The following is a 13,639-nucleotide window of genomic DNA, read 5'->3' on the forward strand; positions in this document are numbered from 1 at the left end:
TTTGGCATTCCTGATATCCAAATTTATATTTTTAGTTCATCAGAGATTGTGAAAGAACTTTTGTGACTTCTGTATCATACCAGGAATGAACAGATGTAGGTGATGAAATTGTAGCTAACAACTGTACTCTGCTTTGTTTGTTTCTCCAGGCAGGCAGCTTGCATAGGGAGAAAATTATGGTCTTTTTCATCAGTTAGACTTGAGTTCAGCTCTGGTGCTTCTGTTTTCTAGCTGTTAACTCAGCTTTTTGTTAATTCACTTATAAAATGGGGATAATAATATTGCCTTTCAAGGTAGTTGGGAGAATTATATGAAGTAGTATAGTTAAAAGACCTTTTAAGTAGAGTCAGGTACATAGTGAAATATTAATTAAGCCATTTCTTTAAGTAGGTGTCTCAGAATAAAATGAAGGCTCATCTTGGGAAACAAAATGTACCTGTTTTTCTAATATAAAAAGCAGGTACAGCTGCAACTGGAGAATGAATACTCTGCAAAGAAGTCTTAATATTTTAATTATATTTTTAATTTAATATTTTAATTAAATTTAATAATCTAATTATAAAGCACATTCTAAAGTACAAACCCAAATAAGTTATGACAATTAATAAATTCACTCTTAATGATCCATGCATTTCAGAATATGGGCCTGTAAAACATTGTAATCAATTATTTTGTGAACTTGCATTTTTAAACTCATGAGCTGATTTAAGAGGAACATTTTATTACAAGTCAAATGAAACTCTTGTAGTATTTTTGATTAATTTTATCATATAAAATTTTATCACTTTGATCTTTTAGATGTTTTTATAATTATCTATTTTGTGATGAATTTTTGTCATTTGTTTGCTAATTTTCTTTTTCCATTTTTTCTCCTGTATTTAATATATATTATTACTGATTTCTGTTTATGCTTTTCTTTCACCTTTCCCTTTCAGTTCATTAAAAAAAAGAAGTAAAAAAGCAAAACGTTTTATTCTCCTTCCTGTACAGAAAAGGGTCTCAGTGTATTTTCAGTTAGTGACTGTAGACCTGGCCTGTGTTATCAGTTACTATTTTGGTGGTTTGAAATCATCAATGCCTCCTCATTGAAGAGCAACAGAGAGCAACTAGTTTCCAACTGCTGAATTAAGACACTTTCTATTTGACTTCTGGGCTATTTTTATATTTAAAATCGTCTTTCCACAATTTAGTGATTTAGTATATTCTATTATTTATTTAATAGGTTAGTTAAGTTTCAAAATATTTACTTCTGATTTCATTACTTAATTGTCTAAGATAAAATGTTTAAGGAAATACAGGAGTGATGAAACCTTTAAGGACCTTCCTTGGCTTACTGTTGTTTTATTTTGTATGAATATGAAAACTGTGTTCTTTTAAAAGCACAATTTTATCTTCTGCCTCATTGAGTTTACTTTTTTAAGAGTAGTTCTTATTTTAAAATCAGTTTTTTTATAGATTCTTCTCTCACTGTATTGTCTCAGCATAATAATGGGAATGAAGTATATTTATTAATAGTAAAATTACTGTCTTATTCAGTAATGTACATCATCAGTTAAGTAGATCTTTACCTGTTTTCTTCTTTTAGAAGAGCTGTAATCAAATTCTCCCATACCTACCAAGGCTAATTTAAACCTTCATCCTGTATGTGTATTCAGACTGCCGTTTGAGATTCAGGGTACTTAGTTATTCTCATGATGACTTAAGTTGTTCCTGATCATCATAGATTTTGGCGTCCCTACCTGGAATAATTTTGAAAAATTGATCCCTAAACACAGGAGATCTAAAAAGCTTTAACTTCACCAATATCTTAAATATCCCTGGTGGCCCAGACGGTAAAGTGTCTCCCTACAGTGCGGGAGACCTGGGTTTAATCCCTGGGTCAGGAATATCTCCTGGAGAAGGAAATGGAAACCCACTCCAGGATTCTTGGATGGGAAATCCCATGGACGGAGGAGCTTGGTAGGCTACAGTCCATGAGGTCGCAAAGAGTCAGACTTGACTGAGCTACTTCACTTCACTTCCCAAATATCTATTCAGAATTTGTTGTTAGCAAATACCTTCATATTTGACTTACTTTGGAAACTAAAAAAATTTCTGCAATTTACCATATATTACATCTTTCTATTAAGTAAACCTTACAACACTTGTATGTTAAGGCAGCTATAGGGACTATAGATCATGTGTATAAAGGGCTAGTATGGGATACCTAACACATAGCAGATAGTCAGCAAGAGGCGGGTGCTGCCTATATTAACAAGTGCCAAAACATGCTTACTGCTGAAAATGCTCATTTCTGTCTACTTTTCTTCTTTCTAAAGAAAAAAAAATTAATATTGACTACAGTGATCTAAAATAAGATATTATTTTGTGTGTGTTATATTGGTAAAGCTGTTGCTGTGGCTGCTAAATTGCTTCAGTTGTGTTTGACTCTGTGTGGCCCCATAGATGGCAGCCTACCAGGCTCCTCCGTCCCTGGGATTCTCCAGGCAAGAACACTGGAGTGGGTTGCCATGTCCTTCTCCAACGCATGAAAGTGAAACGTGAAAATGAAGTCACTCAGTCGTGTCCAACTCTTTGCGACCCCATGGATTGGAGCCTACCAGGCTCCTCCGCCCATGGGATTTTCCAGGCAAGAGTACTGGAGTGGAGTGCCATTGCCTTCTCTGATTGGTAAAGCAGATCTTGGGAAAAAGTGATTTTGTAAAAGTATCTCTGTTGATGGTATTGGCTAGTATTTGAGATCTTACATATTTGAAAAACCTGTTCTTTGTCACGGTCAGTGGGTGGTTAGGGTAAATGTAGAATTGTACTTAGAAAATAATTTTCCTTTAATTTCAAAGAGATTTAAAAGTCTATTAGATAACTTTCTAGCTTCCAGTGGCTCTGCTGAGAAGTTTCTTTTCATTTTGAGCCTTGATCTTTAGTCTTGAGTTGCTTTGTTGCTTGGGACCTTTTTAAAGATCTTCTCTTTATTTCTGCTGATCTAAACATTTTACTTGGTACCTTTTCTCCTCCAGTGGGTCTTTGGAAATGTATGGAGACAATTTAGGTAGTCACAGTGACTAGGAGTGCTAAGGGAGAATGCTTTGGCATTTAGTAGCTAGAGGTCAAATAAGTTAATTTACTTGCAAATACAGGAAGCATTCTCACCCGGAATTTAGTAATATCCCTATTAAGAAGCATTGTGACCTTGGTAAAATGTAAGAATAATCCTAATGTTCATACTGATTATAGTGTTTGGCAAGAGAAACAAGATGTGTGCACCAGGACCAATCAACTTGACTGTAATTTGTTATAGACATGCTATGAGAAACAGTGGAGGAAGAAAGAGTAAGTGACACAGAACAAATTGAAGGAGAATAAAGATCATTATGTGAAATATAACCATCAGATTATCTGTGAGGTATATGTATATATGCCATGTTACTGATTTGATTTTTGGTTGGACATTTTCTGTGCTATTTTGCTTAATCAGATTTTGACACTTTTCCCCCTGTATTTCCAAGTAGTACCTGTTCTTTGATAGGTTTATGTTATTATTCAGTCACTCAGTTGTGTCTGCCTCTTTGCATCATATGGACTGTGGCACACCAGGCTTCCCTGTCCTTCACCAGGGAAAGTTTATAAATAGATATCTAATTGTAATCCAAACACTTAGCAATTCCAGATCCAGAAAGAACTGAGAATTTTTTGTTTTTTTTTTTTTTTTGCTAAGACTAGAACTTGACTGACAGTGGTTGATACATTTAAAATGAGGTGGGGACTCAGAAAAGAACTGAGCTAGAGGTATACTTGCACAGTTTCATAGCAGTTTCTGTGGTTTAAGTTTGTAGTTCTGTTTCCAGTTCCAGTTCTGTTTCAGTTCCAGTCTTGGGAAATGAATTACCAGAGCAGCATGTATAGATAGCCATAACAATGCAAATATTCGGTAACAAAGACAACTTGCTTTTGAATAGCCACCATTTTTCCATGGTTCATATCATTGCTTTACTTCACTAATGTGGCTAACCAGGCAAACTGTACATTAGAAACATAAGAGTCTAACCAAGCAAAGAGAGAGTAAGATAATGAGGTGGGAAGATGTTAAATGAGTAGTTTGATAATTAAGTATTAATGCAGTCTTCATTTTAATATGCATATGATTACTTTTACTTTTCAGAACCTAAATCACAGCCGCAGCAGCTTCATCAAGGACAAAACAGAATGTCAAATACTGAGCAAAATGGAGTAAAAGATAATAATCAACCACGATATCTTCCTCGAAATGATATCAGACAGCCAAGAAATGAAAAACCTCCTCGTTTTCAAAGAGACACCCAAAATTCAAAGGCAGTTTTAGAAGGCAGTGGATTACCTAGAAACAGAGGTTCTGAAAGACCAAGTACTTCTTCAGGATCTGAAGTATGGGCTGAAGAGAGAATCAAATGTGATAGATCATATTCTAGATACGATAGAACTAAAGATACTTCTTACCTTTTAAGTTCCCCACACAGTGATACTGTATTTACAAAAAGGGATAACTGTATGCAAAGCCGATCAGGAAAAGGTCCATCCTATGCAGAGGCAAAAGAAAATCCTTTTCCTCAAGAATCCATAGATTATAATAATCACAAACGTGGGAAAAGAGAAAACCAAACAGCAAATTCGGATCATTTTTATGACAGGAAGCCACGAACAGTAAATAATGAAGCTTTTAGTGGTGTAAAAATTGAAAAACATTTTAATATAAATACTGAACACCAGAATCCTGTCCGAACGAATAGTTTCATTGGTGTTCCAAATGGAGAGACAGAAATGCCACTGAAGGGAAGGCGAGTGGGACCTATTAAGCCAGCAGGACCCATCACGGCTTCATCCTATGATGATAAAATATTTTACAGTAGTGGTCCCAAAAGAAGATCTGGGCCAATTAAACCCGAAAAAGTACTAGAATCATCTATTCCTATGGAGTATGCAAAACTGTGGAAATCTGGAGATGAATGTTTAGCACTTTATTGGGAAGACAACAAGGTATGCATACTGTAAAGTTATTAAATACTAATATTACTGAATGTAACAGTCTAGTGAGACCATAGAACGCCATTGCTTTGGGACAGGGTTTCAGTCTCTGGTTGTACTTGTTTATAGTCTTTGAACAGATGTATGCATATGTAACTTATCAAAGGAAGAGCAAAATATTTAATATTTTTTATGAATGCTTAGGAGTCCCATAATGCTTGGTTGTTAGGTTTGATTTTCACTTGCATGTCAGAAAAGTATTGTAAAAGTGAATAAATGAGGTTGACAAGTTACTTTAGTTATCATCTACTGAGCTTAATATTTACTTTTATTTATTTTACTTAATAAATAATTTATTTTATTTATTTTACTTAATATTTGCTTTTCTTTCTAATAAAATTGTACTGATTCATAAGGAAGCAAATCAGTTGAATGGCACACAGTTAAGTTCTGCAGATGTCATTTAATTTAAAGATAATATACATAATTAGCCTACTTTAAAAATAGTATGAGGAGGAAGGTTAATTATTTAGCTAATAATAAATAATTTAAGAGTTATTAAACTAATAATTTAAACAGCCTTGTGTTCTGCATTATATACTGGCTAAAAGGAAAAGGGGGGGTGGAATGGAAATGGAAAGATACAAGATGAGATTGAGAAGGAATACAGTGAATCAGATAAAAGAGCCTGACAAAAGGAAGAAGACCGACACAGTGAGAACAGGAAAGGAAGAGGCCAGAGGGACCCTCAGACAGGAGGGACTTTGTTTGTATCTCCATTTCTGCCTAGTATGCTCCTCTACTAACTGCTCTTCTGATCCTTGAAGACTTGGCTCAGAGACTTCCTAGAGGAAGCCTTTTTTGTCTGCACCCTCCTCCTTTCTACATTATTGTCTTTCTCAATCAGTGCCTTGTTCACTTTCTAAAGCTTATCACAGTTTGTAAGTATTTTTGTTTTTGGTTCCTATATTGATAACTGTTTCCCCTGCCATGATTTTAAGTCCCTTGAAGACAAGACCATATCTCTCTAGTTTTTCTCTATTGCCCTGTTCCTCTCACAGTGTAGGAATTTCATAATTATTTTTTAACTAGTTCATTCTCCAGGAGGCACTTGCATAGGAAAAAAACTTGAGTGGTTAGGGCACTGGAGATGTTGTTGTTGTTCAGTCACCCAGTCATGTCCCACTCTTTGCAACCCCATGGACTGTAGCCCTCCAGACCCCCTGTCCCGCACCGTCTCCTGAAGTTTGCCCCACTTCATGTCCATTGCATCGGTGATGCCATCCAGCCATCTCGTCCTCTGACAGCCTCTTACCTTTCTGCCCTCAATCTTTCCCAGCATCAGGGACTCTTCCAATGAGTCAGCTGGAGATATTAGCAAGGTAATAAAAACCAGAGGTAGTCGTACTAGGAAAACTATTGTGAAGGACCTAGGTGAATGTGAAGATCAAGTGAAAAATATATTTTTGTAACAAATATTTTATGTATAGAGTACTTTCAGTTGAGATGGCTGTGCCCATATGTGTGACTGGAAGGAATAGTGGAGATAATGTTACCTGAAGATTTCAAGGAATGAAATTTAGGCTAGGAAGTGTGGTAGGATGTTTTAAGAGATGCTATATGGCTTAGGATCAGGAAACAGGCCCCATTGTGTTCAATGAATGATGAGGAATAAACAGGGTGTTCAGTTCAGTACAGTTCAGTCACTCAGTCGTGTTCGACTCTTTGCGACACCATGAATTGCAGCATGCCAGGCCTCCCTGTCCATCACCAACTCCCACAGTTCACTCAGACTCACGTCCATCGAGTCAGTGATGCCATCCAGCCATCTCATCCTTGGTCGTCCCCTTCTCCTCCTGCCCCCAATCCTTCCCAGCATCAGGGTCTTTTCCAATGAGTCAACTCTTCGCATGAGGTGGCCAAAGTACTGGAGTTTCAGCTTTAGCATCAGTCCTTCCAAAGAAATCCCAGGGCTGATCTCCTTTAGAATGGACTGGTTGGATCTCCTTGCAGTCCAAGGGACTCTCAAGAGTCTTTTCCAACACCACAGTTAAAACGCATCAATTCTGCGGCGCTCAGCTTTCTTCACAGTCCAACGCTCTTATCCATACATGATCATTGGAAAAACCATAGCCTTGAAGAGACAGACCTTTGTTGGCAAAGTAATATCTCTGCTTGTCAATATGCTATCTAGGTTGGTCATAACTTTTCTTCCAAGGAGTAAGCGTCTTTTAATTTCATGGCTGCAGTCACCATCTGCAGTGATATTGAAGCCCCAAAACATAAAGTCTGCCACTGTTTCCCCACCTATTTCCCATGAAGTGATGGGACCAGATGCCATGATCTTCGTTTTCTGAATGTTGAGCTTTAAGCCAACTTTTTCACTCTCCTCTTTTATTTTCATCAAGAGGCTTTTTAGTTCCTCTTCACTTTCTGCCATAAGGGTGTCATCTGCATATCTGAGGTTATTGATATTTCTCCCAGCAATCTTGATTCCAGCTTGTGCTTCTTCCAGCCCAGCGTTTCTCATGATGTACTCTGCATATAAGTTAAATAAGAAGGGTGACAATATACAGCCTTGACGTATTCCTTTTCCTATTTGGAACCAGTCTGTTTTTCCAAATCTAGTTCTAAATGTTGCTTCCAGACCTGCATACAGATTTCTCAAGAGACAGGTCAGGTGGTCTGATATTCTCTTCTCTTTCAGAATTTTCCGCAGTTTATTGTGATCCACACAGTCAAGGCTTTGGCATAGTCAATAAAGCAGAAATAGATGTTTCTCTGGAATTCTCTTGCTCTTTTCATGATCCAGCGGATGTTGTCAGTTTTATCTCTGGTTCCTCTGCCTTTTGTAAAACCAGCTTGAACATCTGGAAGTTCACGGTTCATGTAGTGCTGAAGCCTGGCTTGGAGAATTTTGAGGATAGCTTTATTAGCATGTGAGATGAGTACAATTGTGCGGTAGTCTGAGCATTCTTTGGCATTGCGTTTCTTTGGGATTGGAATGAAAACTGACCTTTTCCAGTCCTGTGGCCACTGCTGAGTTTTCCAAATTTGCTGGCATATTGAGTGCAGCACTTTCACACCATCATCTTTCTGGATTTGAAATAGCTCAACTGGAATCCCATCACCTCCACTAGCTTTGTTCGTAGTGATGCTTTCTAAGGCCCACTTGACTTCACATTCCACGATGTTTGGCTCTAGGTGAATGATTACACCATCGTGATTATCTTGGTCATGAAGCTCTCTTTTGTACAGTTCTTCTGTGTATACTTGCCACCTCTTCTTAATAGCTTCTGCTTCTGTTAGGTGCATACCATTTCTGTCCTTTATCAAGCCCATTTTTGCATGAAATGTTCCTTTGGTATCTCTAATTTTCTTGTAGAGATCTCTAGTCTTTCCCATTCTGTTGTTTTCCTCTATTTCTTTGCATTGATCGCTGAAGAAGGCTTTCTTATCTCTCCTTGCTATTCTTTGGAACTCTGCATTCAGATGCTTATATCTTTCCTTTTCTCCTTTGCTTTTCACTTCTCTTCTTTTCACAGCTATTGTAAGGCCTCCCCAGACAGCCATTTTGCTTTTTTGCATTTCTTTTCCATGGGGATGGTCTTGATCCCTGTTTCCTGTACAGTGTCATGAACCTCCGTCCATAGTTTATCAGGCACTCCTTCTATCAGATCTAATCCCTTAAATCTATTTCTCATTTCCACTGTATAATCATAAGGAATTTGATTTAGGTCATATCTGACTGGTCTAATGGTTTTCCCCCTTTTCTTCAATTTAAGTCTCAATTTGGCAATAAGGAGTTCCTGATCTGAGCCACAATCAGCTCCCGGTCTTGTTTTTACTGACTGTATAGAGCTTCTCCATCTTTGGCTACAAAGAATGTAATCAGTCAGATTTTGGTGGTGGCCATCTGGTGATTTCCACGTGTATAGACTTCTCTTGTGTTGTTGGAAGAGAGTGTTTGTTATGACCAGTGCGTTCTCTTGGAAAAACTCTTATTACCCTTTGCTCTGCTTCATTCTGTACTCCATGGCCAGATTTGCCTGTTACTCCAGGTGTTTCCTGACTTCCTACTTTTGCATTCCAGTCCTCTATGATGAAAAGGACATCTTTTTTGGGTGTTAGATCTGAAAGATCTTGTAGGCCTTCATAGAACCGTTCAGCTTCTTCAGCATTGCTGGTTGGGACATAGGCTTGGATTACTGTGATATTGGTTTGCCTTGGAAACGAACAGGGTGTTAGGTGTTACCTAATGATAGCAGCAAGAAGGGGTCCAGGTACAACTAGATGGCATAGTCTTTTAAGGTTTTTGTGTGAATGTGGCTAGTAGCAGCTTCTCTGCTGTCAAGTTTTTATTCAAGGCTGAAAGGAGAGGAAGAGACTGCACTAACTGTGTCTTTTCTTTTTTTTCAAGAAAAGTAAAAGCCTTCCCAGAAATACCAACAGATAATCTTATTGGTTGGAACTGTTTTACATGGCTACTCCTTGGCTCTTATGGAGACTTGGAAAGCAAGTGCAGGTGTTCATCACTATCTGGACTCACTCTTGCAGCTGAGACCACTCACTTTCCCAACCACAAGAACTATTTGATTTAGCTAGTGCAGGAATTACTTATGCTTTGGCATTTCTCCATTAAGGTAGAGCCAAGAAGTAGTTGAAAATTAGTTAGTTCATAGAGCTAACATTGTCTACCTTTGAGGGTTCACTTTTGTAGGGGACTTCCCTTAAATCTCAGTTGGTAAAGAATCCACCTGCAATGCAGGCAACTCCAGTTGGATTTCTGGGTCAGGAAGATGTGCTGGAGAAGGGAGAGACTACCCACTCCAGTATTCTTGGGCTTTCCTTGTGGCTCAACTGGTAAAGAACCCACCTGCAATGCAGGAGACCTGGGTTCGACCCTGGGTTGGGAAGATCCCCTGGAGAAGGGAAATGTTGCCCACTCCAGTATTCTGGCCTACAGAATTCCATGACTACATGTATATGTATAGTCCATGAGATTCACAGAGTTGGACACGACTGAGAAACTTTGACTTTGTCTTTTTGTTACTTCTATAAGATGCTTCTGTGAATGGTAAAGATGAAGGTGGCAAAAATTATTTTTTGCATTGAACAATGTGGAATTGGTGACCCTGAAAAACAGAGGAAGTGAATAATTTGAGTTCAAGTCCAATAATGTTTGAAAGGCTTGATAAGAAGACACAAGCTTTCCACTGAAATCCTGTAAGGATCGTGTCCTTGTACTAAGTGCAAAATACAAGCAAGCCAGTAGAAAGCCTAAAATCATCCCTGCACATCATCAAGGGTATCTACTTGTACTCTGTCTGCCAGCTTCCCAAAATATAATCCTCTTTGAGGGAAAGTAATATTTTTTAGAACCTCTTCATGGTATTTCACCTATTGATAGAATGTCTGGCATCCTAAAAAAGATTATGAGGCATGTTAAAAATATAGAAAGAATATGAATGACCAGAAACAAAGCAACAGAGAATAATGACAGTCCTAAGATATTTAAACTTAGACAAGTTCTTCAACAAATATTGAGTAGTCAACAAACCATAATTGAGTAGCTGCTATGTGTTAGGTGCTTGGGATACATCAGATAGTTTTGCCTGTGCTATGAACCAAGTATCTTCAAATACCTGATCAGATTGTTATTAAAGCTTTACTTTCAACTGTAATTTTCTCAGAAAATCAATAATACTAAATTCATATATTGTCTCTACTGAATATACTCTAAATAATCTCATATAGCTTCTGAAAGGTGGTGCCTAATATTTCCTAAAATATTTTTAGCTTTTAGAGGATTGTTGGAATAATTGAATGATCTCCTAAGGGGACTGCTTTGATTTTATGTGGATGTTTTTCAGTTTAGAGTGAAGGATTGTAGGCTCTGTATAGATACACCATTAAGCAAATAAGATAAATAATACTCTATGAAAGAGATGGCATTAGTTATCTTATAAAACCACCTAATTTAAGAGATAACTTATCAGTGTCTTATCAAGAACAGGCAACTTTCCAATTTTCTAGCCAGAGACTAGGGTAAAGGCTTAAGAAAAGTATTATCTATAACTGTAATTAAGAAACCATAATCTTAACTGCATTATAAATGATGTTTTAGAAGCAATCAGTTAGTATCATTTAAAACATTCCTCATGATATCTTGCCTTCTCTCAAGCTTTGCTTTCATAGAAAGACTGAGCATTCTCCCTGTACATCTGCCATGACTAGTTCAGCTCTTTCAGCCTTATCAACTGGGACAAACCTTTAAAGTGGTCTCCTTGCCTTAAGTCTTATTCCTCTTAAAATCGTCACTGGAACTGCCATCACTGTCATCTTGTCATTCTTCCTAGTTAAAATATTTCACTTGTAGTCCAGCATGCCTATAGAGCCTCTGTCCACTGACCCTTACTATCTTGTCTTATTGGCAACCCTTCTTACATCATGCCATAATTAATTTAAAACTATTTGTTATATCCTATACTCAGACGGTTGGAGAAGGAAATGGCAACCCACTCCAGTACTTTTGCCTGGAAAATTCCATGGACAGAGGAGCATGGTAGGCTACAGTCTACGGGGTTGCAAAGAATCAGACATGACTGAGCGACTTCACTTTCTTTATACTCAGACGGTAAAGCGGCTGCCTACAATGCAGGAGTCCCAGGTTCAATCCCTGGGTCAGGAAGATCTCCTGGAGAAGGAAATGGCAACCCACTCCAGTATTCATGCCTGGAAAATCCCATGGACTGAGGAGCCTGGTGGGCTACAACCCATGGAGTTGCAAAGAGTCGGACACAACTGCGTGACTTCACTTCACTTCACTTCATACTCTTCTTCATGTTTTGTTTCTGTAACTTTTACTGGAACACCTTTCTCAGTTCTTAGCATGGCTAAATACTCTTCATCCTTGAAGATTATACCCGTTGTCATTTGCCCCAGGAAGCTTTTCCTGCACTCCTAGCTATATCAAATGCCATATCACTACACCTTTACTTTCCATGTTATGCAGAAGCCATTTTTTACACAGGTTATCTTTAGTAAGTTCCTAAAAGGATGTCAAGTTGTTTTTCTAGGTTATATATTATGATTGTTTGTCATTGTTGAACTTAACTGACATAATTGTTTAAAAAGCTTATAGTTGAAGTATTCGAGAAATACAGCACTTTACAGAACATGGAAGTGTAAGGCTAAGAACTAAAGGAGGAAAGGAGAGATGTGGATATATAACTAGATCTCTAAGATAAGGAAAAATTCTGGCATGGTATCTGTAATCTTTTTGCATCCAGATCTGGAAAAGAAATACCATGATTAATTTAGTAACTTTAATAGTATGGCGTATACTAGTTAGTTGGGCTTCCCAGATGGTGCTAGTGGTAAAGAACCTGCCTGCCAATGCAGGAAGTGTAAAGGATGCAGGTTAGATCCCTGGGTCAGGAAGATCCCTTGGAGGAGGGTATGGCAATCCACTCCATTATTCTCGCCTGGGGAATCCCATGAACAGAGGAGTGTGGCAGGCTGCAGTCCATAGGATCACAAAGAGTCAGACACAACTGAGGTGACTTGGCAAACACACACACACACTAGTAAAAGCAGATTCTTTCTTGGTACACCCACAGTAACTGCCAATTTCGAAGGTTATCAAGAATAAGAATTTTTGTTGCCTTTAGCATTTTTTGATTCTGGTGAACCCATGAACGTTATTGAACTCAGGCTTGGCTACTTGCTGCTTGAAAGCCAATTTTTGAGAACCAAGTGTTGGGTAAAAGGGAAGACGGCTTTGTTGAGGAAACTGGTGCTGTTCTGGGAAGAAGATGGACTCATGGCCCAAAAACTAGCTCCCCTAACCAGCTCCCTTTTGCTAATCAGGGGAAAGAGCTTTTAAAGGAGATATTTAGGGAGTTACAGGTAGATGGAAGGGTTGGTGGAGGGGAGCTACATGCAGAACAGCTCCAAAAATCATCTTGAAATTAGTCATGTAGTGATCTGATCAGCATCATATAGTTGTTTTAAGTACAAGTATTGTTCCCATTTCCTTGAGGCCAGTTCTTGAAATTGTGTAAGATGGAAGAGCTTATGTCATAACTACAATCTGGTCATCATGTGGTTAACTTCCTCTGTCTAGTGGGGGTTTCTGTATCTGCAAAACAGTCAAAGGATTTAACTCAGAATATGTATCTGTAGCTCTTGAGGAGAAACTGAAGGTCCTTAACTTTGCTTAATGGCTAAACTATTATTTTGTCTTGCTTGACTGTTTTCCTTTGTTTCCACGTTTTTTCACTTCTCTGATTACATTTATTCCTTGGTTAAGCTTTTCTGTAGACAAGCAGCAGATGGAGGACCTGGGGGAGAAGGAGCGTCTGTCCTGGGAAGGTCTTGTGGGGTCCTGTTATACTGAGTCACTGTCAGAGTAGACTGTTACAAGAGCGTCCAACTCCCTTGTTTGAAAAAAAAACTTTTCTTGAGAGTAAATAAGAATTTTAAGAGTTTTTTGTTGCTATTCCATGTTCATTAAGCAACATTCATACCTATAATTAGAGTCTAAATGGGTTGATCTATAGTGAAGGTAATACTCCAATCAGTTGATCTACTCCAAGTTGCCTTAACAGATAAAATTAAAAATTGAAGTTGTTATGTG

The 13,639-nt window shown here is 38.0% G+C and overlaps 1 protein-coding gene across 1 annotated transcript in view; it reads left to right on the forward strand.

Moving 5' to 3' along the window:
• Window positions 1–13,639, forward strand: part of TDRD3 (tudor domain containing 3) — a 229,870-nt gene that overhangs the window by 159,638 nt on the left and 56,593 nt on the right. The window contains exon 11 of the mRNA XM_018056823.1: window positions 4,160–5,010. Coding sequence (XP_017912312.1) covers window positions 4,160–5,010 — 851 coding nt within the window. The remainder of the gene's footprint in view (window positions 1–4,159; window positions 5,011–13,639) is intronic.

The sequence above is a fragment of the Capra hircus genome, chromosome 12 (assembly GCF_001704415.2).
Source record: "Capra hircus breed San Clemente chromosome 12, ASM170441v1, whole genome shotgun sequence".
Lineage (NCBI taxonomy): Eukaryota > Metazoa > Chordata > Mammalia > Artiodactyla > Bovidae > Capra > Capra hircus.